Source organism: Arvicanthis niloticus, chromosome 23, assembly GCF_011762505.2.
Source record: "Arvicanthis niloticus isolate mArvNil1 chromosome 23, mArvNil1.pat.X, whole genome shotgun sequence".
NCBI classification, from domain to species: Eukaryota; Metazoa; Chordata; class Mammalia; order Rodentia; family Muridae; genus Arvicanthis; species Arvicanthis niloticus.
Window position 1 is genome coordinate 14,837,306 of NC_133430.1, and position 27,514 is coordinate 14,864,819.

The window sequence follows — 27,514 nt, forward strand, 5'->3', positions numbered from 1 at the left end:
ATCCCCTTCCCACTTCCTATGTAACCTTTCTTCCCAATACATCTCCCCCTGCTTTCATACTTTCTCCTGTATGCCCCCACTGGGTTTAGCTGCCTTCGTGAATAAGCACTCTTGGGTGTGGAGCTAGTTACTGGAATGTGAGCAAGTAAACATAGCTACATCCCTGAAGAAAAATGATTCCCCTCCCCCAACTGCCCTCAATTGCCAAAATCTCCTCAGCTAGGGGTGGGGCCTCATGTGCCCCACCCCATCCACTCTAGGGTGATTGACAGCTCAATCTGATACAGATCAGCACAGCATTTCCAGAGAACCCAGGTTTGATTGCCAGTACCTGGTGATTCCAGATCATCTGTAACTCCAGTTCCAGGGAATCTGACGTGCATGGCCTCCTATGGCATCGGGCACACACACATAGAGCACATGGTGGCATACAAGCAGGCAAAACACATATACACATAATTTTGTTTTTAAATTTTAGGGAGAAACATACCACCACCACCACCACCACCACCACCACCACCACCACCCACACTTGCTGGCTGAGTTTTGGTCAAAGACAAGAAAGAAAGACAGCTTTGGTCTTTGGCCAGGTACTTTGATGGGGACTGACTAATGTAAAGTTCTTACTCCTGCCTGGGCAGGGCCAGAAGCCCAGGGGCAAGGCCAGCATTCACTAATGAAAAGACAGCTAGTCAAATAAATAGCAACCTCTAATTGCTGGCCAGGTTATTTGTTTGAACCAACCAGGAAGACTAGAGTTTGAAAAAAAAATCTCAAAATTAATTCTGAAGTCAAAAGCAGAAACCAGATATGTGTGTGTGCTTCAGGGGTGGGGTGAGGGGTGAGGTGGGGGGTTGGGGGGCAGGGAGGGCAGATTTTTCAGCCTTAGTAGCACAGGATCTACCACATAATCAGATCCGGATCAGAGAGGAGGCCTTCTCAGGTGAGAGGACAAGAATCCAGGTGGCCTGCAAGAGGTGTGGTTCACACAAAAGGATGGGATTTGAGAGATCCTTCTCCAGAGCATCCGAGTTCAGTGGCGGGTGACTGGGATGGATGTGTGGTTTCTGTATTTCCTTTGGCTTGTGGAAATCCAGATAGCTTTGTCCTTACTCAGCCAAGCTCTGTCACCGAGTGATTATTCCTGTTCCCGCAGCGCCCCAACTAGGGACACTTGTTCCTATTGGTGTAGACGTGGAGACCAACCGAGGACACAAGCACTTGTAATAAAGTAGAACATGAACCTGGCCTTCCTACTGAAGCTGACTAGTGCTGTCAACTTCACAAGCTCCAGAGTCATCTAGCAGAGAAGCCTCGGAGCATATGCAGTTTCTAGACTAAGCAAGTAGAAAGGCTTATTTTAAACATGGGAGCGATTGCCTTGTTTCAAATTGGGTGTTTTGGTTTGGTTGGTTGGTTTGGGGGGGGGAGATTCTATTTTATTTATATGGATATTTGCCTACAAGTATGTTTGTGTACCAGAGACATATATACATTGTGTGTGTGTGTGTGTGTGTGTGTGTGTGTGTGTGTGTGTGTGTGTGTATGTGTACACATGCAAGTGCTTGCAGAGGCCAGAAGAGGTATCAGATCCCTTGGATCTGGAGTAACAGATGGTTACAAATAGCCATGTGGGCTTTGGGAATTGAACCAGGGACCTCTGGAAAAGCAATGCTTTTAACCATCTCCCCAGCACCATCTGCCTGTTTCCATGAGTATGGAGTATAGCAGGCTGCCTAAGGCGAGAATAAATAGAATATTTATTTACTCTATAGAATAAAAGGTTTATTGAGCTCATAGTTTTGGAGGTCCAAAGTCCTTTGGACAGACGGCATCAGAATAGTGGGGTTACAAGTAAAGTGGGGGGAATCCCATTGCCAGGAAGAAACCCAGAGAAGCCAGAGCTGCCGGCTTGTTCACCTCTACAGAGCTAACTCGGGTCTACCAGAAGAACCCTAATCTTGTCCATGAGCAGGCTCCAGTGACCTGAACGCCTCTCATTAGGCCCTTCCTCTAAGGGTTCCACTAATTCAACAATGACACTCTGAAGACTCAAGACGTCAGACTCGTGAGCCTGGGAGCATGTAATAGCCCTTGCAAGGGTGAGGGTGGCAGAGACCAGAGCGATGGGGAAAGATCATGACGTTCTGCACTTATCCTGCAAGTGAGGCCACTAAGATGTCCTATTGGGACTGAACCAGGGAAGAGGACCTGATATTTTATCTTGAGCAACTGAAGAACCAAGCTGCAGTTATACAGAAGGCCAATTTATAGTCTCCGGGTTCCGTCATTATCACTCGCCCTGAGAAAACAGATCTGAAACCTTCACGTAATTTTTTTTTCTTTTTTGCCATCTAGCTTAATCCCAGATCTGTAACCAAAGAGACCCCAAGAGACATATGGCACCATGGCAGGGGATTTAACTTTCTCAAACTCAGTGAGCTTTCTAATGACAGACTCCTGCAGGTCACCCAGCTTCTCTGCCTGCAGATAGACCGATGGCTGCCACAGTAGGTCCAGCCTGCTGTGTACAGTGGGCATCTAGACCCAATGGCCAGCTGGCTCCCTTAGTCACCCACTTGACCCTAATCTAGCTGCACATACATTACAGCCACTTACACTTGATTTCTTTCTAGAACATAAAAATGCCTCTGTTGGGGCTGGAGAGATGGCTCCGCAGTTCAGAATGCTTGCTCAAGGCTTTCGGTGGTGGGACTGGGGCACCAACCCAGCCACAAAAAAAAAAAACCTTTGATCTATAACCTGCCCTGCCTGCTGGGATGTGCAGGGTCAATGGTGACTCAGATCTTGTGTGAGTGGCCAATCAATGTCTGGTCTACTTGAGGCCTACGCCATGAGAGGGAGCCTATCCTGATACTACCAGGATAGCTAGGAACCAGAAGCTGGATACCCCAGAGACTTAGGATAAAACACACGCGCACACACACACACACACACACACACACACACACACACACACACAACCGGCAAACAAAAAATCAATGAAATTATTCCTAATGATATTCTGCTATGCTCATAGATCAGTGCCTAGACCAGTTGTCACCAGGCCTCCCCCAGCAGTTGTTGGAAACGGATACAGAGACCCAAATCCAAACAGAAACGATTGGAGAACCCTGAGGAAGAGGGGGAGGACTGTAGGCAGGAGAACACAGCCCACAGAATCTACTCAGCAACGTTCACAGGGGCTCACAGAGCCTGAACAGCAACCAGAAAGCCTGCATGGGTCTGTGCCATGTCCTCTGCACACTGGGTTGTTTAGCTTGAGTTTATTGTAGGACTCCTAACTGGGGAAGTAGAGGGTGTCCCTGACTCTTTTGTCTGCCATTTGGACCCCTTTCCTCCTACTGGGTTGCTTCATTGAGCCTTGATATGAGGGTTTCTACCTAGTCTTATTGAATCTTGCTATACAGTGTTCAGCAGATATCCCTGGGATGGCTGTTGTTTTCTGAGGGGCAGTGGACCTGGCAGGGAGGAGAGGTCGGGGCACTGGGAGGAGCAGAGGGAGGGGAGACTGCTGCCAAGATATATAGTATGAGAGAAGAATATTCTTTTTAAAAAGTGCTTGGTGCTCTTGCTGAATGTGGGCCTGGTTCCCAGAACCCAAGCCTGGTGGCTCAGAACCACCTCCAGGGGTGATCGGATGCCTCTGGTCTCTGTGGGCACCTGCACTCACATGCACACACACACACCCAGAGACGCATAATTAAAAATAAAATAAAAAGTGTTACTGTTCTGTCATGTCCCCCGAGACATGATCATTACAGACAGCAAGACAGTTGTCTCCTCCCTTCACATAAAAACCACTGATAAAACCATTTTATGAGGCCCTGACCTGACTCTTCGGTGCATGAGGCCTATATCACCTCTACAGTTTCAACTGAGTCGTTAAGGGTCAGGTTAATGTCGATACCTGTGGAGACAGGCTTTCCGACCATTCCTACTGCATAGGAACTTTACTCTCTGTCTTCTTGTGTTCAAGAGAGTGGATTTTTATCTTCTTGAAACTGCATACCTGATATGGGTGCTATAAAAATACCTTGGAGTGGTGGGGAGGAATACAAGACGAGGCCCACTAGTTCTTGCTTGAGTCACCATCTGATAAACACAGCACCTCCATGATGGTTCAAGAATCACCTAGCACCGCCACGGGACAGACATTGCTTGAAGTCAAAGGCAGGCAGAAAATTAAACCAAATGGATCATTGACTAGTAGAACTGAGTTTAGAGACATCACCATTTTCTCATGTAAGAGCTACAGTAATAGCAATAGTAACACATGGGCTGAATTTTAAAACAGGGGCATGGGCTTGACTAAACTTCTTAAAGTTTTTCATCATAATTTGAAGATACGATAATGACTAAGAGAAGACGTGAGAGGAGACAGAGGTGGGCCTTGGTGGTGGTCATGGCTAACATAGCCAGACATATATGGAGGTCGGGTAGATCCTGGAGATAAACAGGAAAATTTCCTTAGGTGCCCACTATGGGTGGAAGATAAAATCTCCCTGAATTAAGGGCCTGACATCACTAAGGATAGCCTTGGGAAGGGGTGGTGATTGGGGAGCAGGCATGACATCCACTCCGAGGCAAGCTTGTCACATTCTCTGCCACCTCCCCAGTGCAGAAGACTGAGCTCTTACTAGGTTTTCTTTTAAGTCTAAAGAGTCCATACGGCACCTGTGAGGTAAGTAGTGATATTTTGACTTCATTCTATCTAACAAAATCTCCTAATGTTTTCCCACGTGTTTTTTCCCCCCTAGCTACAAGAATCTCCCTTTAGTTCCTGGGGAGATCTCTTCCCTGCCTCAGGGCCTTTATATATGATGTCACCCCTCTACCTGGCATGTTTTCCATTCCAGTGTGAACCTTGGCTCACCCCCTCAGGAATCATTTCCCTAATCATCCTGCCTGGACTGGCTTCCCGGTACTTTCTACCTCAGCTTTTTCTCGAATTCCCCCGTCGCAGACCTTAACCCTTGTGTTATCTGCTTACTGTCCTGGAGGACTTCTCGACTGCTTACTGTTACACTTTACAACATACCTCCTTCCTCAGGATGCCTGTAATTTCCACAGTCACACAAGGAGATCTTTCTAGTCCCTGCCCCTCCCCCTCTGACATTTCTGGAACTTTCCTGCCGACAGGAACTTCTGGGGTTATGCTTCCATTTTTACCCAAGGACCTATCATCAGAATCACTCAACCAAAGACACCTTTCTCTTTTTACCACAAGGGCACAACCGAGCCCTAATTAAGCCCTCTCCCTATATGCTGTCCTCTGTGGGCTCACCACATACCCACAGGAGATGGGCAGCAACAGGGCTCTCATGATTGGTCCCTCTGTCACTTCACAATTACTGAAATCTCAGGAGCAACCTCCGCAGTTCTGGGCCATCATTCCTCACTTCTCTAATCTGTCCCTTTCTCTAGCCTTCTAAGTAACCATTTCTTATGATCTTCTGTTTCCTCCACCAAAGCTGTCTTCTTCCCCCACCCCTGCCCATTCTTATTCTCAGCCTATGTTGTTATTTCTTGCTACACTGTAACCAGAAGGGCACTTCTAAAAGCTCCTTCTCTGTTCTTTGCTACATTCCAACAAAGAAGCCTTGAGCTCTTCCCTCTCTATTTGCAGAGGATGAAGTATCTCTGCCACCAACCACTGCCAATACAAGCAACGGCTCTTGACCACACAGAGACAACGGTGGCAAGTCCCCTCTCCCAATCCCAGCCTCACCACAACTTCTCTCTCCACCTGAACATTTTTTTTCTCTGCTAACAAATACTTTTCCCCTGAAGGGGTTGGTATCAGGTGTCATGGGATGCACAGAGGTTAGCAGAAGAGGCAAAAGTTGCAGCAATGTGTGGAGACTGTCAATCTATAAAGATTAAGGTTTTATAATCCCAGGACGCTGAGGGACCCAGCCCTATAGAGTCCCAGGGCCTCCTAGGCATGTGGGTGCACCACATGCCCAAGTACAGGAAGATGGGCAAACAGTGTCTTTGCTGCTTCATGCATGCATGGCAGTGCGGGACTTATACTCTAATCCCCAGTGACTTTTCTCATTCCTGTAACCGAATAGCTTGTGAAAACAATGGCATGATGTTACAAGTACAGGGCCCCCGCACGTGGCATGGTGCAGCCAGCAGTCAGGCTGGGGATTTCCAGCTATACTAAGCCAATTTAGAAACTCCTCACAGACATGCTCAGAGCTTCAACTACTAGGTAATTCCAGAACCCATCAAACTGACAGGCAATGACAACCATCATAATCTGGGGTCATAATTTGGAGAAACACATCAGGATACTGTTTCAGAACTGTCCTAAGAGAGGGAGGTTTGCAATCCTCAAAGAGACAAGTCACAATATACAAAATGTCCTGCCTTGGGTGTCCTCCTCCAGGTGGCCAATGACCCAAATGCTTAACAGGGAAACAAAGCTTCCAAGCATGGATCTCCAGGCATTGCCTTTGCATCTAAAACATGACTTTAGACATAAAAATACTGCATTCTCCAAGGTCTCTCCACAAGAAGATGGCTAACAGGTTAATTTCCAAAAGCCAAGCCAAGCCGACTCCCAGGCCATGCTGAATGTCCTGGAGATGTTCCTGGTGGGAGCTGCCAGAAGATAAGCAAATTATCCCAAGTTCTCAGACTGGGAAACACCTACACACGATCTAAGCCCAGTGCCAGCAGAGTCTGCTGGGCAGCAGTCCGCTTCCTCGGGCCCAGGTAGGAGTTAGGAGGACCGACCACGGAAAGGCACCATCTGAAAAAAAAAAAAGGCCTTTCTTACAGAGGCATGTTGTTCTTGTGGAAACATAAGCATAAGCAATGCACGAGAAGATAAAGAACAAAGTCTAAGCGGCCCTCTCTGGTAAGTCTGCATTCTGGGATAATCACCCCTTGTCTCCTTATAGAATCTTCTACACACACACACACACACACACACACACACACACACACACACACGTGCACGTATCTATACTTTTACTGTTCACAATGTTAAGAATTTCTGGTTTTTTTCTCATTTTTTTGGTGGTTGATGCTTGAGACAGGGTCTCAATATAGAGACCAGGCTAGCCTAGAATTCAGTATATAGGTCAAGCTGGCTTCAGTTTCGTTCAGATCCATCTGTCTTTGTTTCCTCGGTGTTAAGATGACAGGCATGTGTCACCACACCCATCCTGTTCTTTCATGTCTCCATGTTCAAAGCAAAAGCCCAGAAGCAATGAGAGAGATGTGGAAAGAGAGGCACACTGTAGATACCCCTCCACCTTAGGCAGTCTCTCCCAAGTCCCCCAGTGACTTATATTCACTCATGCTTCTTAAAGACAAACCTTAAAACCTTCTAACTACCATCTTATTCACATATAAATACAACAGAACCACAAAGGGTTAACCAACGTATCCACAGTGAACTGAATTCTGAAGTTTCTGGCTTTGACTGGTCCCCAAAGTCTATATTTTCCAACCTTCGTGGCGTGTCTCCAATGGCCTCATTGTCCCAGAGTATGTGGAGGGAGATGCCAGCGCAAGCACGCAGAGAGTTTGCAGTGGCCTCCTGAGGGAGCCACAGTAGAAAGAGAACTTCTTTCCTGTGTTCTTGGCTGCCTGCATATTGACCCCATAACTTCCATCAGCTGAGTCTGAGTTGCTCAGCAGACCCTCCCCACAACTGCTTTCCAGTGCTAAGACCTGAGGATGGCGGAGATGGTAGGAGGGCACAGATACCGGAAGCACATCTTCTAAATGTTTGCTCTGTACAGACCTTAGTGGCAGCGATAGAGTGACCGACAGTGTTTGCCTCACTTGCCCAATACTCAGTAATTCCAAGCTCCCAGAACAGGTTTACCTTCCCCATCCCAGCAGACAAAAGAGGTTGATTTCCTGGGTCCAGTGTTCAGGGCAGATTTGAACTATATTGTGTCTGTCTGACCATCTCCACTGTCTTCTCAAAAGCCTCATAAGCTTCAGGGGAATAGGGAAGGACAGTTAGACAGTAATGATGCTTAAAAATTGGTGTGCACTATCTCATAGATGGCCATGTCCACACAAAGACTTACACTATATGTAAATACTCTGTGTAGCTACACTTTAAAAACCCCAAATGTGGTGGCATCCACCTGCTATCCCAGCACTTGGGAGGCAGAGGCGGGAGGCCCATTGTAGGCTAGTCATGTTACCGAAAGAGTCAGCAAGAACAGAGGGTAGATGTTACAACTGATGAATCTCTTCATCTTGATGCTAAACTCTAGAAGCCGGATGCAAAACCTCCTAGATGGTATCAAAGTCATACGCTGTTCTAGAAGAGCCAAGTCCAGTCTTCAGAGAGGTGCATAAAAGCAGACTTTACCATCAGGGAGATTGACAGAGGGACGCAAGGGACTCTCTGGATGGATGGATTTCTTTTGTGTTTTGTTCGGAGGAGCAGTTATGTAGTTGTCTGCCGATGTAAAAATCTACTAAAGACTGGACTCGGTGTTTACTGCCCTTCTGCATGTTAAGAATGCCTCAGCAAAGAATACAGCCCTCAGATGTAAAGGCAGGAGAGAGAGAGCATGGCACAGGTCAGCATGCAGCAGTTGAGGGCCTCTCTGAACATCCCCAACAATGCAGGTAAGACAAGCTCCTCTTATAGAGAGAGCCCTTTGGGGGGCGGGGGGAAAGAGCTTCTACATACAAATTGGCTAAGAGGCTAGCCATCAGCCAGAAGTCAGTCAGGGAATAGGACGATTTGCTGGAAATATTCCAGTCAGCTCACCAGCCAGGAGGTCAAGGTGAAAGCCAGGCTGGCTGGCAGAGAGGGATACCCACTCAATGATGCAATCGCCTTTCCTGGCAGTGGCTTCCTTCCTTGTGGCCCAGCTCTCCCTCTGCTCCTCTACCAGGACCTGTTTCCTTTAGAGAAAAGACAACATGGGAAGCAGGTTTGGCTACCTTGTCTGCCACCTCTTTTGCTCTAGTCGTGCCTCGCAGCTCAAAGAACAAGGCATATAGGATTTTGTTTAAATATTACTTTAAAAAACCTTTAATGAAACAAGTTCTTTCTATGTCTCCCTGGCTATCTTAGAGTAACCAAGAGTGTGCTCTGTATCGACATCTAACGTCCCCCACACAAACCAAGACATCAGAGAACATGATCCCCTAACTCTGGCAGCTTATAGTCTAGGGACGCAGCCAAGTGACTCATGCCACCATCTTTCAGTCAAATAAATATCATGTTACACTAGTTTTCTTTTTTTTTCTGTCCCTTACCAGCCTTGTCATAAAGCTACATGCTGGACTCCAGTGAGCCTTTCCTGCCTCGTCTACAAGGTAAAAATCAGAAAGAATAGACCTGAGGGCTCGGTGTGAGGACCAGCATCCATGTGGTACTCAGAAGGACACCTGTCCTGTGCTACATTCTCAGTAGTTGTCAGTCACCATGATTATGCTGTAACAGATATGGACAAAGGCTATGGGCACAGACAAGAGGGAGAAAAAGAAGAAGGGTAGGCATGCACTGGCAGCTGTGTCCACATTTGTCCTGAAGGATATACCATTAAAAAAAAATGGCCACAGAATGGTCAGCCAGTCAGCCAGCCGTTACAGTATGTTCTGGATGTCAGAACAGACAGAGTTGTGAAGACAGAGACATAGCAGTGAGGGTGGATTGCTTCATTCCCTTGACTTACCCTCCCCAACAGGGTTCTGCCCAGCTGCAGAATGGCAAGGCCTCTTGCCATTCTGACTCTACCAGAAGGAACAATTTTCTAAAACTATACCTTGCAAGGTCTGAGAAATACTAGTTTGGCCAGTAAGCCTCGACATCCGGACACTCAATCAGACTGTTCCTGCCCTGTTTACTTATGACCAGCAAGCCCAGCTTGCTGGACTTCCTGCTTCCTGCTTTCCCTGATGAACTCAATTTTCTCTTAGAAAACTGTCCTTTCTTCTTGACCCCAGGGAACAGCAAGCCAGCTTCCACACCCAGCCTGTGACCTCTAACGTGTTCATCTATCCAGCACCCATATGAAACCGTCTGTGTCTTGTTTCGACTGCATTTCTGATTTTTGCTCCTCAAGAGCTAGGAACAGTGTCCACTGCCTGGGACCAAGCCAGTTAACAAGTTTTAGGACAAGGCCTGACGCACAGTGCTCCATAAGTGACAATCATGACTCAATAAGCAATGCCTCATCTTGGAGTCCGTTTGAGGATCTGTGTAGAAAAAGGACAACAGGAAGGGACCTGGTGAAATAGAACAAACAGAAACGTTCAACATCAACACCAGAAAGTCAACAGGGTCAATCAATGGGACCTTTTCAAGCCAAGGACTGAGTTGGGCAAGTTCTAAGAATTGAGGCCTGTGTTGTTTGATCCACCCCCGCAAGGCTTGTGTAGATGCAGAACAAGCTCCAGACACCCACTGGCTGTTCCTTGGCCTCTCTAGAGCAAGTCCTGCATGCCCAGTTCTAGAAGAGGTTTCCCCAAAGATCTCGCTCACACATCGTATTGTTGATACCACAGGGGTATCATCATGCCATGTCTGGAGAAAATGCACATGGGGTTTAAGCCAGTGTCATTGCCATAGTACATGGCATCCAGAATGTAAGCTGGGGTCAAAAAGAACACACACACACCACCTAAAGAGTTTCTACTGGGCAAAACATGACAAATTAACTGCTAAGAAGGAAGCTGGGATAGGCTTGGTCTCTTAAAAACTGTAATCATGTTTTTTAATGTGTTTGAGTATTTTGCCTGCATGTTTGTTTTGAACTGCTTGTATGCCTGCTGCCTTCAGAGGTCAAAAGACGGTGTGGGAATTCTCTGGAACAGACAGTTTTGAGCTGTCACTTGGGTGCTGGGAATTGAACCCGGGCCCTCTGAAAGATCATCCAGTACTCTTAGCAGCTGAGCCATCTCTCCAGTCCTTGAACCAGAACTTCAGATGAACAAAACTGAAGTATGAAAAGGGCTTGCTATAAAAACTAAGCAACACATGATGCCATAAATTTCACCAATTTAAAAAGGAATTGAAGTTTCCGGAGTGTCATCCTCCACTCCCGGGGTTAATGATATCATTATTTATGGTGCAGAGACTGACCTTTCCTTTCCTACTTGAGGAAAAAATGAGAAATAAAATCAGGAAGCTGTGAGTGGCCCACAGATAGTTCCAGAAACAGAGTAACTATCCCTTCATAGGAAGCTTCCAGACTTAACAAAACCAAAACCTAAACAGGGGAAGCTGGGGATTAAGATGTTGGAAGATACCAAGTGGAGGTAGAGACTGAGCTGACTCAGTTTCTCATCAGAAGATAAACCTGGACCACCCAGTTTGCTAAGTCAGATACCGCACGCACTCCGCCAATAGAGTGGCCTCTGTGTGAAATACGTGCTAACACTGCCCCATTCAAGCGTCATGACAACTAAAATGAAAACCTCATCTCACTGAGGCTCCAAGATTATAAGAAGCCCTCCACACAACCATGTCTGCCTGGCTTTAGTCATCCAAATGCTCTGCCCATCACACATGGTTAGAAGACAGATAAGCACAGGGAGCCCTGAGCCTTCAGGGAGAAAGATGGGCACCCGCTGCTCCCTCAGGCCTGGCTCCAAGGCCTGCTGGGTACCTTGAAGCTTGACTGTGAGTTGAATCTGAGAAAAAAGGACTGTCCTCTCAGCTAGGGGCCACACTCAGCAGGTGTTCTGCTCAGACTCCGCAGACCCTGCAACTTGCTCAAAGGCCAAAGGGACATTCTTAGCTCTGCCTCACAGAGGAGGAAACTGAGCCATAAGGCACTTAAGTGGATTTGTCTAAAGTCTGGCAAAAAGGGTGGTGAAGGCAAGGTCAGAGCCCAGTGCTCTGTAGCAAGCACCTAGGAGAGTGTGTGTGTGTGTGTGTGTGTGTGTGTGTGTACACCTATGTGTGTATGCATGTGCACTTGTGCCTGTACAAGTGTCTGTGTGTGAGCTCATATGTTTGTGTGCATGTGTTTGTCTCTGTGTGTTTGTGTGTCTCTGTGTGTATGTCTCTCTGTGTGGGGGGGGGTCAGTGTGTGTCTTTGTCTGTCTCTGTGTGTCTATATGTGTTTGTATTTGTCTGTCTATCTGTCTCTCTGTGTGTATGTGTGTACCTATGTGTGTATGCATACGTTCTTGTACCTGTGCATGTGACTGTGTGTGAGCTCAGTGTCTGTGTCCATGTGTTTGTGTATGTGTGACTGTGTGGGTCAGTCTCTCTCTCTCTGTCTCTCTCTGTCTCTGTCTCTCTCTGTCTCTGTCTCTGTCTCTGTCTCTGTCTCTCTCTCTCTCTCTCTCTCTCTCTCTCTCTCTGTGTGTGTGTGTGTGTGTGTGTGTGTATGTGTCTGTGGCAGGCCATGCTCCTCCCAAAATGCTATTCCCAAGTCTGCTAGCCCTTTCCCTTACATCCTTGATACAATTGACCGGCCTTCCCCCAGCCCAGCCTTCCTCCCCTTTTGCTGCAAACACCAAGCTCAGTGCTCAGCTACTGTCAGCATGTACTCAAGCCCACACATCTAGGCAGAACCGTGTGTAGGGTTACCCTAGCATTATCTTAAGAGCACTTTACTGTGGGGCTGTGTACTGGAGGCTTCCACAGAGATCTCTGACCCAGCCAGGTGTGAGGATTCAGGCCAAGGGGAGAGAGTGCGAGCAGGGAAGGAGAATTGCCTCCACTGGTGCCTCTGCTGCAGCTGCCTCCATCTCTGTCTCCACCACTCCAAGATGCTGCACCCTTCGCTCTGTGCTGAGTCAGGTTTGGCTGAGCTGAGAGGCAGACTAGCCATCTAGCCATCGAGGAGTGCGTGCGCGGGGGTGTTCTGGTGGCATTTCTGGAGAGCAGATCTCTTCCCAAGTGGCAGTTACAGCTCTTATGACAGAAGCTCTCAGACAATGGAGTAGGTCTCGCATACCTCTATTCCTTCTGGAAAGGATTCTTCTATACAATTTAGGGGTGGGTCAGGGTCTGGCAGCAGGTACTTCCTATTGGCTTGGTCTGAGAGCTTGGAGAGACCTTATCTACATGTGGGAGGGCTTAGGGCACTGCTCCTACGTGACTGATGGCCACAGACCTCTCTGCGCTGGGGCTGGGGTGCTATAGTTACGTGGTGAGAGGAGCCAGGTGCCCAGGAGCATGGCAAAACACTGTCTGTCCCTCAGGGTCACTGGGGTTTCAAGCCTGTGCTTGATCAGGAAGCAGGCTGCCTCTCACAGCCCACCAACCCACACTTTACCTCCAAATTAGCTTAGATGTAGCCATAGCCAGTTCTAGAAATAACCAGTGGACAAGACTTTCCCAACTGTAGCCTGGGCTCCCCCGCACCCCCAGGAATTCTGCCCTCCTTTCTATACTGGTCCTGAAGAGAAGCGGGGACTGGGCATAGGGTTCTTGACCAAAATTGGTAGGTTCTCCACCCGAAGCCCCCGCTTGCCTCAAAGGCTTCCATTTTAGCCTTCTTTGTTTCTTTTTCAGATGGCCTGGGCCACCTACTGTCCCTTCTGACTCAGGATATGAACATACACCCGCATCATGCAGCATGCTCACATGCATACATGCTCACACATGCAGCCTGCACACACATACATGCACACACACAGCACAAATATATGCACACATGCATACATGTCATATACATAACATGAACAAACACACACATGCATACATGCACATACTTAATGCATACATACACAGCACACACAATACATGCACACAGACAACATGAACACACACATGCATACATACACACACAACAAACACACACACAGACACATACACACATACATGCACACATACACAGCACGAACACACAGACACACACACAGACACATACACGCACATACATGCACACCTCTGCCCCAACCTCGGGGGCTCAGCTGGGCACAGAAGTGTGTTGCAGCCCCTTGTTACTGCAGTCTGAGGAAACCCAGAAAGATGTTGGGCCTGGGCTCTATGCCAGGAGAGTGAAATCCTTAAGCCAGGGCCATTGTTCCTCTTAGAGAGGGGACCAGTCCTTTTACAAGCCAGTGTGGATGAGCCCATGCTGGGTCATACTTCATGGACACAGCCAGTACAGTAGGTGGCACCCAGTATTGCTTGGGCCAGGAAGGGCTAGTCTATTGTGCTCCTGGCACAGGGCGAGGCCCCTTCCTGCCCAGCTTCCGCCCCTCCCAGATCTACTGCTGCCACCCAAAGCTGCTCTCCTCCCTGGCAGACAGACACTGGAAACACTTGGCCGACTGGCTCTCTGACACCTTGGGAGCCAAGAATCTGAACCTGAGGAAGAGTGGGAAACAGCAGCCACCAGAGGTGCAAGAGGGGTGGCTGCCTGAAATCTGGCCAAGATTCTCAGGTAGAGTGCTGGGACCTCCCACTTGCCTGCAGGCTGCTACCTGCCTGAGGGGGCAGTGTTTGGGGGAAGGGGTGCAGTAAAGATCAACTTCACCAGGTGCAGTTCATCTAGTGAGACAGCTGTGAGGGATAGCTGGGTCACAAGAATGGCCATTGTACAGATGGGGAAACAGAGGCTCAGAGATGGGAACATATGCTCTGCTCGTGCAGATAGCATTGCACCACAACCACAGTCTGGTTCTCTAAACTCTGGGTAAATGTAAAATAGATATACACACACACAAGGGACCAGAAGAAAGGCAGGTGCTGGGGGAAGGGAACAAGGGGTGTATGTATACAGGAGGGAGAGCTGAGCTGTTTCCTGCGAGAGGTATACCAGCACTGGCTCCCCAGATCTGGAGAGTGTACTAAATGACATAATGCCTGGAGGGAAGCCCACAGAATGCAACTCACCCTATACCTCCACCCCCACCCAGTGACACCAAGGAGACCCACTGACGAGGACATCATCCCAAACAGTTGTCCAGATACCTTGAGCACTAGGCTCAGAGTTTCTCTTGAACTACTGTATGTAGTTCTTGCAGCAGCTTCATGTCATCATGGTCCCCATCTTAAAGAGATGAGGCACGGGAGGTGAAAGAATTTGTCTGATGGGTTGAGGTCTGAACTCAGGTGCTGTAGAATCCTGTGGAACACCCGTTAGGCAGAGTTCTAAGGTAGATCACAGGGCAGCCATCGAGTGGCAGTAGGTGGGAACGTGACCATCATTTATCCACCTGAAACCTGCTGTGCCCGGCCAAGAGACAGGAGAGCTGGGACCACGGGGACGGGGTGGGGCGGTGAGCCCACCACCCATGCCCATCACAGAGCTGATGGGATATGATTGAGGCTTTGAAAAAGATCAGAGTACAGAGTCCATTAGCCTCAACTCTGACCTCGTCCAAACCAGACAGACATTCAAGAGCTGCGACCATCTTCTCCTTGCCCCAAAGCAGAGACTGCTCCTTCATAGTCTCCTCATCCCTAAGGAAAGTCTCCATCCCTAAGAAAAGTCCCCATCTAGAAGGAAAGTCCCCATACTAGCATCTTGGAATCACCGTGGAAACAGGCACAGCTCAGAGGAGGGGAGGGTGGGGGACGGGAAGGCTGGAAAGGATTCTTAGACTTGGACAAAGGGCTTGCTTGCTATGTGCACTCTTTACTCAAGCTTCGTGTACCCTAGGCAACCATGCTGGCATCCAATCTGCCATTCTGGAAATGCCTCTGGTTTGGAGAGGTAAATTAACCTGTCTGGTGGCAGCACAGGTCTTCCTTATAGAGCTATTCTCTGTCTCCTAGCCTGTGCCCTGGGCACTGAACTCCAGCTTGTCAGGAGTGTCCAGTCAATCACAGCCCATTTTCCCACAAAGGAAACAAAGAGTTTATATCTACACTTGGAAAGAGCAATCTCTCTGCTCTGGGCCCATGTCTCCATTTGTCAGGTGGGCACATAACCTACTCTGAGCCCCGGGCGGAGGCAGTGAATCTTCAGCCCCAGGCATCAGGAAGCAGATGACTCAGTAAATATTGATTTTGCTTGCATGGAAGCAATCCAAGAATTCCCCAGACGAGTCCAGGACCAGCCATGTGATGTCTTCCTGGAGGCTGTGTGACTCAGGACACCAGACGCACCTTGGACACGGGATGTTGTGTTTGTGAGAGATGGATGTTCTAACTGCTTTGCTTAGGGCTCCTTTGATTTAGGAGCAGAGAGAGATGAGCTCTTTCCCGAACAGTGTGGGTGGTACCTCAGTGCCCAATCAATGGACTTAGCCCCTCTCTGTTTGCTCCGCCGATAACTGTGGTGACATTGGTTAATAATCACTAGCAAGATCCCACCACCCCCCTTGGCACCCACTGTTTAAATTCAGGCTAGAACAGAGCTCTGTCTCGCCAGCCTCAGTCACCACCCAGCTCTGGGACAACGAATTGTGAGTATATTTTTCCCTGGGGAAATATTGGAGGGGCTCCTGAGTCCCTGCCTCTCCCAAGCAGGCAGCAGATCTGGGACCAGGGCAATACAGGGAAGATAATGTTAATCACACCTGTGGCACCTGGGCCTCCTGTTCCCATAGCAACATCAGTCCCTAGGGTCCCTTCTTGAACCATGCTGCCCAGTAGATAGCTAGTATCTTCAGATGAGAGGAGACAAAGACGTGGAGGGGCCAAGGTGCAGACACGGCCATTTCCATGCAGACAGTGCCTGTCCTTCGCTGGCCTTTCCTGTGTGACCTTTCCCAGCCCCTCCCCCCTCATTGTGGATAAGCAAGGTAAGGCTAGAAGGACAGTGGGAGCTACGGCTCTCCACCTGGCCTCTCCAGGTACACCCAAGATGCACATACCGGGGCCTCAGCCTATAAGTCGGGGTGGTTGTCCCAAGCATAGAGGCCTGAGAGCGCTCTCTCTCTCTCTCTCTCTCTCTCTCTCTCTCTCTCTCTCTCTCTGTGTGTGTGTGTGTGTGTGTGTGTGTGTGTGTGTGTGTGTGCATGCACATGCATGCTCAAGCACATCACTGCCTTTGGTGGCTTGAGCCAACTTCTTGAGTGAGCATGTGAAGGTGTCCCATCTCTAAACAAAGCACTCGTGTAACTCATTTCAGCCCCACAGCCCCTCATGGAGGAGGCTATTGTGTTTATCCCCATTTTACTCATAAGAAAACAGGGAACAGAGAGGGTAATAGTTTGTCCCAATCATATGTAGCCTACCATTCAAACTGAGGCAGCTGCTCCAAACTCCAGGCTCCTGACCTTGCTGATTGAGACATCTTCCCCTCTAGGCTGCATGTAAGCTTGGATAGCTGCTAACCTCTCTGCTGTTAGCCAAGCTCCGCCCCTCCCCCAGCCAGCCTTACTCTATGGAGAGTTGGGGTTGGGGGGTGGGGGAGGTTGGTTTATCATCATGGTGTTTTGTAATGTAAGCAAGAGCGAGGTGGCCAGATTCCCAGGATACCACTGGAAAAGCCAGAGTAGGCTAATAAGGGGTGCTTCTGGGAGCTCTGTACACACATTTGCACACTGGTTCTCTGAACCAATCCTCTGGTAACTGATGTTCCAAAAGTAAGTGGTGTAAGGTCACATAGACAGCAGCAATCGGGCCTCAAACCTGCTGTTTTAGCATTAATGATTTTGTCATTTAAACAAGCAGCCCTCTGATGTCTATTTCAAGTCTTCTGGCTTCAATTTTGTACATAGAAAAGGGCTCTAACCTAGAACTAAACTGTATGGAATTGAATACCAGCTCTTTTCCCCAGCTGGTTCTGTGGGGTTGAGAATGTGGCTTAGCCTGCCTGGACCTCAGTTTTTCTCCCCATAAAATAGAACTAATGTTAAGGGAAATTTAGATGAGCTGGGTATAAAACACATTTTGTGAGCATGTCCAAAAGGACTGCAGTTAATACTTCTGTTTGCGTAGTGCATGGCTGCTAATAGACAGTGCACTTGGGTGTGATGGGACATGCACTTGACCCAGGGCTAGCATGACCTAGCAGGAGCCCTTCTGTCTGTGCTATTTAATCGTGACTTTGTTCCTGCCATACCCCATTCTTCAGAAGACTCTTCTGTGCAAACAGGATGCTTAAAGAGATGAGGTCATTTGCTCCAGGCCACTGGCAGTAAATGGCAGAGCTGGGCTCCCACAGACTGTGGCCTGCTATGGTTGATTTTCTGGATCTGCTTGGGCTACTCTTAGTGGATTGTTCATTTTCTGCTCCTAGCTGTGATGGTACAGAATGAAGCAAGGGGAGGCATCACCTCTCTCTTGCCTCCCAGAGGCCATGCCCACCAGCCTCTGAAGTCAGAATGTCACCATGTATGACTTCCAGCTTTTTGGCTTCTGTCCCTACACCACAAGATCTTAAGCTTCTTCCTCCTCTTCAGTTGTCTGTCTTCCCTGGCTCAGAGACCTGGAGGTTGGTAAGGGGGTCAGCAGGGAGAAAGCATGGCTCAGGACCCCAATGTTTGAAGAAACAGGGTGGGATGCAAAACATACCTGACTGGAGACTTGAGACCAGAGTCAGGGCCTGTGACAGTGTACATCCATTACCATAGTGATCATATTAAGAAATGCCTAGGGCAGTAGCCGAACACTAAAGGCCTTTCCAAAGAAGATTAACTGAGAGTGTAAACCTGTCCCAAATGTGGGTGCTCCATCCCATGGGTGGGAGTCCCAGACCAAATGAAAAGGAGACAGTGAGCTGAGCTCTGACCTTCCCTACCCTGTTTCTTCACCCTCCGAGGTGAGAGCCAGCAGCCACGTTTGGCTGCTGCCACCAGCACACCTTTTCCCCATGAAGCACCGTATCCCCTCAAACTGTGCCCAAAACAAACCTCTACCCACTTAAGTTATTTCTTCTCAACTATTTGGCCCAGTCCTGGTCTGAAACCCAAGCATATTGCTGTGTCAGCCAGGGATAGGGAGGAGGGTATCTCTCCAGGCCTCAGTCCCTTCACCATCAAAGAAGGAAAAGGGAAAGATGGAAGAGTGTGATCACCCTAGCAGGGCCCGTCTCCTTCCCCATGCTGGCCTTCCCTCCTCAAAGCTTAGCAGGCCCCAAACAGAACACGTCATCTCATCCCCTGCTAAACAGAGACCCTTGGAACTAAGTCCAATGTCTGGGATGAGGAGATAGTTCAATCAGTACAATGCTTACCACACAATTATGAGAACCAGAGTTTGCTCCTTAGAATCCAAGTAACAAGCCCAGTGAGGAGCCATGCGTTTGTACCCAATCCCAGCCCTGGGGTGATGGACACAGGCAGATCTCAGCCTTGCAGACCAGCTAGCCTGAGATCAACCTCCACACCAATGAGACACTTTTTCATAAGAAAAGTTGGATGGCACCTAAGGAGCCACACCTGAGGAAAACCTCTGGCCTCTACATGTATGTGCACACGTGTGTATCAGCACCGGCACAAACATGTGCAGGGCACATCCTCCTTTTAGTTCACCCAGACCCATTCCGTATAACTGAGGCCCCACTCCATATAACTGAGGCTGCACAATCTAGGCGGTGCTTCCCAAATACTGTTGCATGCCTAGTGAATAGTGATGGTCATGTCAGGAGTTGAATTGTCAGCCTCTGGCCTGAGGTCACTTGGAATGTTTTCTTGCCACCCTGTGAAGGCCCAGTCTCTTCATGAAGGTGGGGAATTTCCACAGGGTTCGCCAAAATCCAAACAAGAAGTAACAAAAACACCACACCGGGAATGGAAATATACAGAACTAAATTCAGTGTGGTCTCCAGCCCTAACACAGCAGCCTGTTTAAGAAAACATCAACATGTACTATGTAACCCATGTTCAGCTCTCCAGATTATTTACAGTGAAGGGCAGAAAGCCTGGTGGTAACTAGAGACGTCTGTGCTTCGTTGTGTTATATAGTTGGAAAGATACTTTTTACAGGTCAAGGGCAGGCAAAATTCAATATTTCTTGTCTTCAACTTTCTCCCTTCAGGTTTGCAGATCCCAAACTTGAGGGTTTCATTATATTAAGATGATAACTCTAGCTGTGGGTCTAGGGAGCATGACTCTCTCGGTAGAGTGTTCACATAGCACACATGAAGCCCAGAGCTACATAAAGAGGTCATGGTGGTACACACCTGTCATCCCAGCATTGTAGAAGTAGAAGTAGGAGGATCAGGTGTTCCGGGCTGTCCTCAGCTAGATAGTGAATTTAAGGCTAGCCTGGGACACATGAGATTATCTCAAAAGCATACAATAAAAAGGATGGCGTTTTCATTATTGAATTAATAGCTAACTATGTGGTATGGCTGCCTGACCATTCTTCATAGATGTGGCCTCAGTTTCTCCAACTATGAAGAGAGCATGGGGTTGCAGACTGGTAGCCTGTGGCACATAGAGTAGAGAGAATTCTGTAGAGCCAGGGAGGTGGGGGACTGGGGGTGTGATCTTGACTTTGGCTGTCTCCAGTCAGAGTTTGCCCTCTCTGGTGCAACCCAAGCCTTGCTTCACTTCAGCTATGCAACACATTGCCCTCCCCTGCCCTCTTTCCAGCCTTTGAGCTTGCAGCATCTGTCACCCTTTCGTCCCCAAGACTGCCCTTTGAGAGCTTGTCCATGGAAGGTCTGATGCGGAGATTTGGTTCCCTGAGTTCTCCCAGCCCCACCTTGTAGGAGAGGCAGAACAAGGTGAAATGATTTGTCCTGGCTCACAGCACTGGGGAGTGACAGAGCCTGGGTTAGAACTTGGAGCTGTCATGGATAGATCACCCCACCACACACATATCCCATATTAAAGCAAAAACACTAACTTCTGCTCTTCCAGAACTGAGAAAGGAGTAGTGGCAAGATGGCAGATGGGCTACCAGAGATGAGGCCAGCCCAGCCTGGAGCTGGGGTTACAGAGAAGAGCAGAGACAGTCCCTCTTTCAGAGTAAGCCACTGGGGTCTGAGGTGCATTGTGGAGACTGAGTGTGAACAACCTCTGCATTCCTCCTCCATCTCCTCTATGCATTTATGGATGCGCATGCACACATGTGTGTGTGGTGCATGTGTGTGTGCATGTGTGTGTGTGCCTGTGTATAGTGCCCGAGGAGGCCAGAGGAAGGCTGTAGATGCCCTGAAACTAGTTCCAGGTGGTTGTAACCTGTCATCGGAGGTCCTGGGACTCAACTGCAAGCCCTCTTCTAGAGCACCAAGTGTTCCTACCTGCTGAGCCATCTCTCCAGCCCACCTGGTTATTTCATTACAAACCTTAGACTTCCCTGTGTGCCCAGGTCACCAACATTCATCTCCTCTCCTATAAGGATCACCACAGCATCAACATGCTCTCCCTGGGGATCAGAGGTAGCACCCACATGTGGATTCTTGAATGCGCCCATGGATTTTTCTAGCATCAAATGATCATTAGTTCAGACCACAGTGTTCCTCTTGTAATTACTGACAAGGCCACTTCTCGCTCTGTGCCTTGATTTCTTCCCTACAAAATGTGGTGGGTACCTGTGGCTCAAGGTCACTTCAGATGGAAACCTAACTGTTGAGTGTATTGGTGAGGAACCGGACCACTCATCGGTGCAGCATCCATCTGCCGTGCTGTCACTTGTTAACTCTGAGTGCATAACTTAACATCTCCCTTCCCAGCATGCTGAAGGCAGGAATGGCTTCCCTGCCAGGACCCTGGGAGTTCACACGTGAGGGCTCAGGACAGCATTGGGCAGATGGAGAGCATCCTATCTGATCTTGTTTACTTTAGTTTTCACACATGCTTGTGTGTGAAGTGTGAACATGCATGTGGAGACATACCTGTGCATGTGTGTATGGAGGCCTCAGGTTGATGTTGGATAGTTTCCTCGGCCACTTTCCCCCCCTCATTCATCAAAGTGGTGTCTTTCATTGAACTTCTCACAGAGCTTCTCTGAGATTCTGGCTAGCAAAGCCAACCAGCTTGCTTTATGGATGCCCTGTCCCCCCACAGATCCCCACCCACCCCTGTGCTGGGTATTGTATCTGTATTTTGTGTTGGTTCTCGACAGCTAAACTCCTGTTCTCATACTTGCCTTTGATAAGTGCTTTATCCACAGAACTGCCTTTATTTTCTTCAAAGATAGCCATTCAGAACAGTGCTTAATCTAGGCTGGGCACGGCGCCTGTTACAGACCATGGTTACTTTTATATTGTGTCAAATGGTCGCAGATGGGAGTCATCACAGCCCTGACCTTGCATCTCTTTCTGTGTCTTGCAGGAAAATGACACCTTCCATCTCATGGGGGCTCCTGCTTCTGGCAGGCCTGTGTTGCCTGGTCCCCAGCTTCCTGGCTGAGGATGCCCCGGAGACAGACACCTCCCAGCCAGAAGAAAACCCAGCCTCCCATATGATCGCTCCAAACCTGGCAGACTTTGCCTTCAGCCTATACCGGGAGCTGGTCCATCAGTCCAATACTTCCAACATCTTCTTCTCTCCCGTGGGCATTGCCACAGCCTTTGCTATGCTCTCCCTGGGGAGCAAGGGTGACACTCACTCGCAGATTCTAGAGGGCCTGGAGTTCAACCTCACACAAATATCCGAGGCTGCCATCCACAAGGCCTTCCACCACCTCCTCCAAACCCTCAACAGGCCAGACAATGAGCTGCAGCTCAACACAGGCAATGGCCTCTTCGTCGACAGCAATCTGAAGCTGGTGGAGAAGTTTCTGGAAGAGGTCAAGAACCATTACCACTCAGAAGCCTTCTCCGTCAACTTTGCAGACTCAGAAGAGGCCAAGAAAGTGATTAACGATTTTGTGGAGAAGGGAACCCAAGGAAAGATAGCTGATTTGGTGAAAGACCTGGACAAAGACACAGTTTTCGCCCTGGTGAATTACATTTTCTTTAGAGGTAAGATGGCATAATCAGCTTGAGCTGGTGTCCATGGAGACACCCATACATATTCTCAAGGACCAGTTTCTGAGCTCTCACTCCTGGCTGTGGCACTGTCACATCACCATTCTCTACTCTCTGATGGATAACACTGACATCTTTCAAATCATCAGTTAAGTTTAGAAATTAGCTTCAAGCAATGAAATCCACTGACTTCTTTGAAGGACTGATCAGAGACTTTTTTGTCCTAACACTCACCTCCCCTACAAAGGAGAGTCATAGAATGTACAATCCTTCCTCAGCTTCAGAACCAACCATCTTGGTTGTGATGGTCTGAAGAGAGTGCGACTCCATGGAGTGTACTTGGGCAGCTCTTCTTCTGTTGGATACCAGTAGTGTCCGGCCACTACTGTCTGTTAGCTTTGATAGTGGACAAGCCATTTTACCTGTTTGGGGTGTGACTATCCATATTACCAGGGACAAAGCTAGCTGACTGCTGTGTGGAGATGAGAGAATTAGTGAGGTTACCTAAGTTCCCGATCAACTAACATCTTAAGCATGGCCTCCAGTCTGGAAGTAGTTAGGTCAAGACTCTCCAGAGAAATCACCTGAGTGGGGTCTTGGAGTCAAAACCAGGAGCTGCTCTGGCCTTCATGACTCCCTTGTACCCCAGCAGAGTGCTGTGGAACAGAATATCAGGCCAGCATAGTTTAAGTCCCAGTACTTTTGTGACAAGGGCAGGTGTCAACTTCTTCCCAACTCCTTCACCTCTTCCTATCCAAAAGAAAGGTGACACTTGGGTTCCTGATGCCCTTCTCATGCTGACAGCCTTGGTCTTGGGTCCCTGAGATCCTCAGCCCACTCTGACAGCTTCAGTGATGGGTCCCTGAAGGTCTTGCCCACTCCAGTGGCCTTGTTGATGTGTCTCTCAGACTCTGACCCATTCTGAGGGGTTCATGTTGGTGGTTCCTCCAAGTCCCCACCCATCCCAGTAATCTTGATGATAGAGGACTTATGCTGCAGACAGACATCTGCACTGAACCCTTGGATGTAGAAAGGGACTTGAGGTGACCAAAACATTTGTCCTGAGAGATAACTGAACACCTAGTTGCCAATGGCCGTGCCATTCCTGATAAAAAGCTATCATATAGAATTGTCAGGAGTTCCATTTATAACCCCAAGTCACCTTTATATAACAATTATGTAAGATATTTTCACAAGGAGGATGGTAGCTGTCAGCTTCTGTAATCTGGAAGGTCTGAGTTCTCGAGTCTTGAATTACCCTTACCAAACTTCCTGGGCAGTCTAGAAGGCTAGTAGTGACACCTCTGTGCACATGAAAAGCCATGGGCATGTGTCACCACCTCACTGGCTAAGGTCTCCTCTCATTCTCCCCTCTGCAGGCAAGTGGGAGAAGCCATTTGATCCAAAGCACACTACAGAAGCTGACTTCCATGTAGACGAGTCCACCACAGTGAAGGTGCCTATGATGAACCGCCTGGGCATGTTTGACGTGCATCACTGCAGCACGCTCTCCAGCTGGGTGCTGTTGATGGATTACCTGGGCAACGCCACTGCCATCTTCCTCCTGCCTGATGAGGGCAAGATGCAGCATCTGGAGCAAACTCTCACCCTGGAGCACATCTGTCAGATCCTGCTAAACAGGCACACAAGGTGACGACTCCCTTAGGACATCAGCAACCTTCCCTGAGTGTCCCAAAGGACAGAAAGTGCTTGCAGAGGGTGGACTCTAACCCAAGGCCACAGTTAAGTGTATAGGCCAGAAATAAAGATCTCTGGGCAAGTTTGCAGAGCAATGTTCTGTTCCTGTCAGACCTCAATGGGGCTGACAGGTCTCTAGGACCCAGTGGTCCTAGAGCGTGCTCCATAGGTCAGAGGACCTGTGCACTCTGAGTCCAGGCTCTGCTGTCTTTGAGAAACCATGAGCTACACGGAACTTCTGGCAGCCCTGAGGTTAAGTGTGGGCAAAGGTTGTGTCCTTGCTTCTTGGCTAGGTCTCTGCTTAGGTCTAATACCCCAAAAGTGCAGAGAACCAGATAAGGCTGAAGCCAGAAGGGGTAAGAGGTCCTGAGGGCCAGTAAGACCCTATTGAGCCCTTTTCTTGCCCTGTAAAACCTGAGAGTTTAGCCTTCAGCTCTGTGAGAGTGAGGGGAATGTCACTCAGCTGCATTGACCCTCACTCCCCTGAGAATCAGAGAGGAGGGATTGACCAAACGCAGCAGGGCATAGTGAGGCATGGCTCCCTGTAAACACCCTGAATCTGCCTGAAGGGCTTCTCAGAGGAAGGTGGCATTTCAGGGGCTTCCAGGAGCTTGAACTTTGAAATCCCACTGGTTCCAACTTCTCTGCTAGAAGGGGGCCATGTAAAAGGGAAGTGCATGAAGGTGAAGGCACTCTTATGTCCTGCTGGGAGTAGTAGCATGTTCAGTGTGAGAACCAGCAGGAAACAATTCCAAAACTGGGCAGGTCTCAGCAGAACCCAGAAAGTCCCATGAAACTCCTATAACTTTAACTCTTACCTGCCTACCAGGTCAGCCAGTCTCCACTTTCCCAAACTGTCCATCTCTGGAACCTATAACTTGAAGACACTCTTGGGCCCACTGGGCATCACCCAGGTCTTCAACAATGGGGCTGACCTCTCCGGAATCACAGAAGATGCTCCCTTGAAGCTCGGCAAGGTAAAGTTACCCAACCACAGTGATGTCCTGATGTCCCCGGTGTCTGTAGGGCAATGCAGGGTGTGGGGGTAGCTCAGAAGAGGAAAGGGAAACAGACAGAGTTCAGGCTGAGATTTTTCTGAGGACTGTCAGGACACACTTAGACAGGGTGTGGTCAGATGTCAGCTGGGAGGGTCTTCTTATGCAGATTGAATTATGGACCCTTCCCTGAGGTGCTGCCCCAATCCTTTCTTTCATCATTGTCTGAGGAATTTGACTATTGCACTCAGTTTATATATATTCACACAAAGGCTTAGGCTTGGCGACCTCAGAGAGTGCTCTGGAATCATCCATCACTGATATTTAAAGCTATTAGTGAAACATCCGTTTGAAAGTACGAATTCAACCAAGCTGGTTCAGAGGAATTAAAGGCAGTTCAGAATGGGTAGAATATTGAAGAGTCTGGACTTCAGAGGTCATTTTCATAACCCTTGTCACAATGTGCTCACAACTACACACTGGACAGGGACACTCGTGTAGAGGGCATGAATTTCCTCTTCCCGGAGCTATGAGCTACATCCAAGGCCATGAGAGATGGAATCAGGAAGGGAGGGCGGAGGGAGTGGACCAAGGCAGTCGAAGAGTGGGAGAGGAGGAGAGGCCTCTTAGGTGGTCACATGAAAGGGGGTGGGGGAGGAGCAAGAAGAGACAGAGGGAGACACAATCCCTAGTGAAGTCCTCCCTGGGTGGACTTCATGTGAGATCTAGCTCCAGCCAGGAATGGCAATCGCCCCACCTCCAACTGGCCTCTGCTTCTCTCTCCACAGGCTGTGCATAAGGCTGTGCTGACCATCGATGAGAGAGGAACAGAAGCTGCAGGAGCCACAGTCTTGGAAGCCATCCCCATGTCTGTGCCCCCTGACGTGAACTTCAACAAACCTTTCGTTATCATAATATTTGACACGATCACTCAGAGCCCCCTCTTTGTGGGAAAAGTGATGAATCCCACACACTAATTACCATTCTCAGAAGTCATCCTCCCTTCTGGGTTGGGTCCCCTTCCCAGTGACATTAAATGCAGGCTGGCCTGGCCCATGCCTGATGCTACTGCAAGTCCTCGACTCTGTGGGGTATTTGTGTGTGTGTGTGTGTGTGTGTGTGTGTGTGTGTCTTTATGCCCTGAGTTCATGTTGTGGACTTGAGGTCGGCGTGTGTCTTCATGTCTCCTCCGTCCATGCAAACAGGTTGTGGGCAGAGGACTGTGGCTGAGACCACAGACTCTGGTCCTGGAACCATCTGCTCTAAAAAAGTTTCTATCATAGCTGGAAAATGGAGGGGACCAAGAGGTTCATGTTCAAAGACCCAGGGTCCAGCAAGTGTCCATATCCTCTAGTGACTTCTCATCCTCTGTCCTCTGCCCCAGGCTGTAGTCCCTCCCTCTGCCAGTGGGGCCACAGCCCATGGTGACCCCCACAGGCTCCTAGAGCTGCCAGTTCAGGGGCCAGCTTTGTCATCTCCATATTCCATCAAGGCAGGATCATGTCCTATTCCAGCTTGTCACCTCACCACGGCTGGCCCCTCCATCTTACCTGCGATTTCCTGAGAATGGTTAAGGGGAGGTTATTGGTGAAGGCTGCCGTACAACTTTTCCCACGGAGGTATGAACAAATGTCTATTCGCCCCAGACAGGGTACCAACAGTATCACTGCACTCAAGTCTAGTTTGGTGAACCAGTGAATTTATTTACAGAGTCTAGATGGCTCAAGTGCAGCTGCATCACTGAAAAGCCCACCCCTGGTGTGAGTGACAGGTCATGATAGCTGCATCCCGGGAGCACCCTTGGAGGCAACCCTACAGAAGACGTTTCTTTTCTTATCTATCGCTTATTGCTTTCATATGATCAGGGAGGGGCTTGGAGGTCAGGGAGGAGCTTATACATCTCATACCTTTCATAGGCTTCCTGAGCCTTCTTCTCTGTTGTCCTATATAAGCCTCCCAATCCTCCAGAGGTAAATGTTTCAGGACAAAGCAAGTAGCTATACAACTTAGCCCTTCCTCCATGGAGTGGGAGCAGGACCCCAACCTGCTTCTTCTTGGTTTTGTCCTGTCCAGGTGTTTAAG

General features: G+C 48.8%; 1 protein-coding gene and 1 long non-coding RNA gene across 3 annotated transcripts; one reads left to right on the plus strand and one right to left on the minus strand.

The window, feature by feature from the left end:
* Positions 1 to 6,484: 6,484 nt before the first annotated feature.
* LOC143436833 (uncharacterized) lies at positions 6,485 to 21,834 on the minus strand. Its single transcript, XR_013106636.1, has 2 exons — positions 17,110 to 21,834; positions 6,485 to 6,784 (listed from the first exon to the last, which is right to left on the minus strand). It is a non-coding gene; the product is annotated as an uncharacterized LOC143436833 (long non-coding RNA).
* On the plus strand, positions 14,203 to 26,506 carry LOC143436832 (alpha-1-antiproteinase-like). 2 transcript variants are annotated; one of them, XM_076921301.1, is made up of 5 exons: positions 14,203 to 14,366; positions 22,102 to 22,733; positions 24,119 to 24,389; positions 25,267 to 25,414; positions 26,221 to 26,506. In XM_076921301.1, the coding sequence occupies exons 2-5, from the start codon at positions 22,106 to 22,108 to the stop codon at positions 26,407 to 26,409; spliced, it is 1,236 nt and encodes a 411-aa protein (XP_076777416.1). In that variant the 5' UTR covers positions 14,203 to 14,366; positions 22,102 to 22,105; the 3' UTR covers positions 26,410 to 26,506. The 2 variants fall into 2 exon arrangements, with proteins under 2 accessions (XP_076777416.1, XP_076777415.1); XM_076921300.1 differs by lacking the exon at positions 14,203 to 14,366 and adding an exon at positions 15,071 to 16,335.
* Positions 26,507 to 27,514: the final 1,008 nt, after the last annotated feature.